A 5,588-nucleotide genomic window follows, 5' to 3' on the forward strand; every position below is an offset into this window, starting at 1 on the left:
TTTGAAACCGAAGTCCGCAAATAAATTTGGTTAAAGATATTCTATCAAGTCTTTTAGATCGTCAGAGATCTAAAAAGTTTCCCTTAAGATTTTCGGATGAGGTCGACCTTTATGGCGCGACCTTCGATGACGTTGTGAGACGTCGGCTCTCGCCAAAGACGTCGTGAGGTGTTTGCACAGCTAGCCTGATCCGAGGTCAGAGTCATCGGCTGAGGTGCGAGCTCCGTAGCTCAAAAAGATGGGAGACTGCGCCTTTGTAGTGAAAGGTTGCCTACGTACCCTTATGCAGGGATCAAGTCGGACGTAGTTCGATTCTTACTGGTTTTAACAGTAGTATTTTTTGAGGTTTGAGACGTTCCATGATCTTAAAACCGGGATTCCATCGAGTGTTTCAAGTTCATAGACGCCGGGGTAGGTTACTCTGGTGACCCTGTAGGGGCCTTCCCATTTCGCCCCGAGTTTTCCGGCATTTGCCTCGGCAGTGTTCTGGAAGATTTTTCGGAGGATCAAGTCCCCTACGTCGAATCTTCTCGTATTAAAATTTTTGTTGAAGAATCTAGCAATGGATTTCCTATAACGGGATAACCGTGCTAGGGCTGAATCTCGCTTTTCCTCCACAAGATCTAAGGCATCGCATAGGGCCTCGTCATTTTTTGGCTCATCCTCAGGTGCGTATGTTACCCTAAGGGTTTGCACCTGGTGCTCGATTGGGATGACAAATTCGACTCCATGGACGAGGGAAAACGGAGTTTCTCCTGTCGGCCTCCGCGGGCTGGCTCGGTACGCCCATAGCACACCTGGCAGCTCTTTTGCCCACCGCCCTTTCTTGGCATCGAGCCTTTTCTTTATGGAGTCAACTATGGTCTTATTTGTTGCTTCCGCGTGCCCATTTCCTTGAGGATATCGTGGTGTCGACATTCTTACCTCAATGTTGTTATGGAAGCAAAACTTTCTAAACTTTTTCGATATGAATTGTGATCCGTTGTCCGTTATGATCTCGTGGGGAGTTCCATGCCGACAGATTATATTTTTCTAGATGAATGATGTGACTTCGACATCCTTTATCAAGACGAAGGCGCCTGCTTTCACCCACTTTGAAAAATAATCTGTTAAGATTAATAGAAATCTTAACCCGCCAGGGGCGACCGACATTGGTCCCACAATGTCCATAGACCATTTCATGAATGGGTATGGCGCCGAGATAGAGGACAATTCTTCCGCGGGTCTTTTTATGTTGGGAGCATGGCGTTGACATTGATTGCAGCGGCGCGAGTGCGCCTCGCAGTCTGCCAGCATAGTCGGCCAAAAGTAGCCTTGCCTCTTTATCTTGATGGCAAGCGCTCGCTCGCCCGCCCGCATGACTTCCGCACTCTCCTTCGTGCACATCTTCCAGGATTCGCTTGGATTCCTCCATCCCGACGCACTTGAGGTAGGGTCCCGCGAAGCTTCTTTTGAATAGGTTTCCATTCATGATGCAAAATCTCGTGCTCCTCAGCATAAGTTTGCGTTTTGCCGTCTTATCGGATGGGGCCGTACCAGTCGTGATGTAATGTAATATTTCATCTCTCCAATTCCCCCTTCTATTGTTACGACCGCGGTAGTGGTTATGGCAATGGAAGGTTGTTTGATTGTTTCGACTGAGATGATTCTTTTGAGGTCCGGATCCGAGGTAGATGCCAAGGCATCCAGCGCGTCGGCCGAAGTATTTTCACCCCGAGGGATCCTAGTCAGGGAGAATTCTTCGAATTGTTTCGTGAGATCTTTTACGACTTTCAGGTAAGCTTCCATTCGCTCGTCCCTAGCCTCGTACTCTCAGGAGTATTGGTTTGCCACGAGTTGGGAATCGCAGAAAGCTTCTACTTTCTTTGATCCAACTGCGGTAGCCAACCTAAATTCGGCGATTAGTGCTTCGTATTCGGCTTCGTTGTTTGATGCGACGAAGTCGAGCCTGGATGATTGTTCTGTGGTCTCGTCGTGAGGGGACGTCAGGTGTATTCCCACTCCTGCCCCTTGCTTCGATGATGCCCCGTCCACTTTAAGTGTCCAGGTGCCTTCGACCTCGGTCACGGTGGGACTTTCCCTCAGGAGTTCGATGATCAAATCCGCTAAAACTTGCGATTTTGCGGATGTCTTTACTCGGTACTCAATATCGTATTCGCTCAGCTCCACAGCCCACTAAGTTAATCTTCCTGATTGATTAGGGCTATGTAGGAAACTTCTGAGCGGATGTGATGTCATTACTATTATGGTGTGAGATTGGAAGTATAGTCGAAGTTTTTGCTCAGCGAAAATGACGGCCAAGGCCAACTTCTCCATAATAGGATATCGAGTTTCAGCATCGACTAACGACTTGCTTGTATAAAAGATTGGTCGTTGGTCCCCTTGCTCTTCTCTGACGAGTACTCTACTAACTGCCGCTTGAGACACTGCGACGTATAGATAGAGTGGCTCCCCGACAACGGGTTTTGCCAAGATTGGAGGCGTCGATAGATACTCTTTTAATTTTTTGAACCCCTCTTCGCACTTGTCGTCCCATTCGAGCTTCTTGTTTCCTTTAAGGAGCCGGTAGAAAGGAAGACATTTATCTGTGGACCAAGAGATGAAGCGATTGAGGGCGGCGATGCGTCCTGTCAACCTTTGAACTTCACGCCTATTACGGGGTGAAGGCATCTATCGCAAAGCGTGTAATTGATCCGGGTTAGCCTCGATTCCTCGTTGGGTAACTAAATACCCAAGGAACTTGCCCGATGATACTCTGAATGAACATTTGGTGGGATTGAGTTTCATTTGATACTTATTCAATACCTCGAAACATTCCTCCAAATGCCCTATATGGTCGTTCTCCCTTAAGGATTTTACGAGCATGTCGTCAATATAGACTTCCATCGTCTTCCCTATCTTTTCTTTGAACATTTCGCTGACTAACCTTTGATAGGTAGCGCCAGCATTTTTTAGTCCAAAGGGCATGACCTTATAGCAATACGTGCCTCGGTCGATGATGAAAGTTGTTTTTTTCTTGGTCATCCGGATGCATCAGGATTTGGTTATATCATGAGAATGCGTCCATGAATGACAAGATCTTATGTCCCACTGTTGCTTCGACCAGCTGATTTATATGAGGTAACGGGAAGCTGTCCTTGGGGCATGCCTTATTTAAATCGGTGAAATCCACGCATACCCGCCATTTTCCGTTCTTTTTCTTTACTACGACTGTGTTTGCCAGCCAATCTGGATATTTCATTTCTTGGATTGAATCTGCACTAAGCAATCTTTCGACTTCGTCATTGACAACCCGTGCCTTGTCGGGACCGAGCTTTCGTCTCTTTTGTTTCACGGGCTTAAAGCTGGGGTCAACATTAAGTTGGTGAGACGTAATGTCGATTCTTATTCCCGGCATATATTTGGTTGACCAGGCGAAGGTGGATTTGTTTCATTTTAAGAAGCAAATCAGTTCTCGCGGGATACTATTACTGAGCTTGGTCCCGATTCCGACGCACTTGGAAGGATCGGAGCCATCGAGCTGTACTTGGGTCGTTATTTCGGTACTCGGCGCATCAAGGGAGTTGGGTTCTTTTAGCGTAGAGATGCCCTCGTCCGACTCCACGTTCATTAATTTCTATTGTTCTTCTTTAATTGTTTTAGCGCAATGTTTGTGGCTTGTGAGATAGCAGCTACGGGAGGTTGCCTGATTGCCTCGGATCTCTTTTATCCCCTCAGGCGTAGGGAAGCGGATGCATTGATGAAAGGTTGAAGGCACGGCCCTCATCCTATGTATCCATGGTCTTCCCAAGATAATATTGTAAGGGGAGAGACAGTCCAATACTTGAAATTCTACCATTTTGTTGATTTCTTGCATTTTTACGGGCAACCTGATTGTTTCTAAGGATGGAGTAGTGGACCCATTGAAACCTGTTAAATGGGTTTGGTCCCTTCAATCTCGTCTTCGCTGATTCTCATTCTGGCTAGGGTATCTTTGAAGATAAGATCTACGGAGCTACCTCCATCAATTAGAACTCTCGCGACTTCACAGTTAGATACGTCAATCGTGATTACGAGTGCGTCGTCGTGTGTTTCGGTTGTCCCTAACACTTCTTTTTCGGAGAACGAGATTTGAACGTCTCATTCTAGTCTGATTTTGGTGATTTGGTTATTTAACCGACGTTGATGCGCTTTGATTGAGTTAACCGTTTCGTTGCAAAACTTTGAGCCGCCCATTATGAAGTCAACCCTGTGTTTTGCGACGGTCGGTGGGGAGTTTGGTTTCCCTTCCTCATCGGGTCTTGATCTCTTGGGGGAGGGGTTGCCCCTTCCCCTGTTGTTGTTATTAAAAATCTTCTTCTTTGGCGGGGGTCCTAGATCGACATCTTTTAGTTCCCCCTATGCATATTTCTCCGCTAAAGCCTTACGCATGGTCTCACAATTAACCGTGTCGTGGCTGTTAGCCTTGTGGAAACTGCAATACGCATTGGGGTCCCATGTCCGTTTCTTTGCCTGGGGACCTCCGTCCTTAATGTCATCACCGACATTGAACGTATAATTAGGAGGGGCGTGTTGCTTTTTGGTGTGAGGTGCGGCATCATGGAGATTAATCCTACGGGGGTTATTCCCAGTATTTATGGACCTCACCCAAGTATTGGAGGGTGGTTTCTTTTCAGCCACGCGTTGCCTCTCGTATGAAGCGAATTCCTCTTCGGCCTTTGCGTAATTCGCGGCTTTGTGAATTGCATCCTCTAGTGTGAGGGGGCGTTTAACAGTCATCTCCAATTTCAGCTTTGAGTCGTGCCTTAATCTGTTCCTTAGAGAGGTTATGGAAGATTCGTGGCATACGTTAGATATTTTCGAGAGTACGTCCTTGTAACGGATCATGAAATCCTTCAAGGATTAGTTCTCTCTCTGCTGGATCCCCCATAAGTCTGCTATGGTCAGATCGTCCTCCACGAACATCGAATAGTGTTTCAGGAACGCAGCCGATAGCTTATTGAAACCATCAATGGAGTTCGGTTCGAGTTTGGAGAACCACTCTAAAGCGGGTCCGGACAGGCTTTCAACGAATAGTTGGCAGTACCCTGCCTCCAATTCTCTCTCAGCGAGCATAAACCGTCTCATTGCGACTCTGAAGGACAATATAAAAGTTTTCGGACTTGAAGTGCCACTGTATCGTGGAAGGCGAACCTTTCCGGTATCTCCTAGTTGCACTACAGTAATATTTCTGGCGAAAGGAGTTCGCCTTGTTTCTTCAACGAGACGATCTATCTCGGGAGCCGAGCTGGTCGCAGAATGAAATTCTGAACGAACAGCTCTCAGCTCGGCCGTTATCGATTCCTTGGACCTGTCCAGCTCGGTCATACTGGGTTCGCCACCACGAAGGAGGCGAGGTTCCGACTGTGCCGGACTGACCGCGGTTGCACTTACCGGGCTGTGACGGGTCTGATTCATCCCGCCAAAACGCTGGGGGTGAATGTTGTTGGAATTGATCTAGGGTTTAAGAAAAAGTTTAACGCTTCGGTAAGCGGCGGAATTTTAAAAATTTTATTTTAACAAGTAAAACGATTTTACTAACCTAGGCAAAGAGCAAGCACATGTAAATA

At 47.0% G+C, this 5,588-nt stretch overlaps 1 protein-coding gene across 1 annotated transcript; it reads right to left on the reverse strand.

Moving 5' to 3' along the window:
• Positions 1 to 324: 324 nt before the first annotated feature.
• On the reverse strand, positions 325 to 918 carry LOC149401926 (uncharacterized). The gene has a single exon (XM_089609358.1). It carries the CDS (start codon positions 916 to 918, stop codon positions 325 to 327), a length of 594 nt encoding a protein of 197 aa, XP_089465484.1.
• Between the last annotated feature and the right edge of the window lie 4,670 nt (positions 919 to 5,588).

The sequence above is a fragment of the Urtica dioica genome, chromosome 3 (assembly GCF_054948205.1).
Source record: "Urtica dioica subsp. dioica isolate 48M chromosome 3, U.dioica_male_clone48M_v1_H2, whole genome shotgun sequence".
NCBI lineage: Eukaryota > Viridiplantae > Streptophyta > Magnoliopsida > Rosales > Urticaceae > Urtica > Urtica dioica.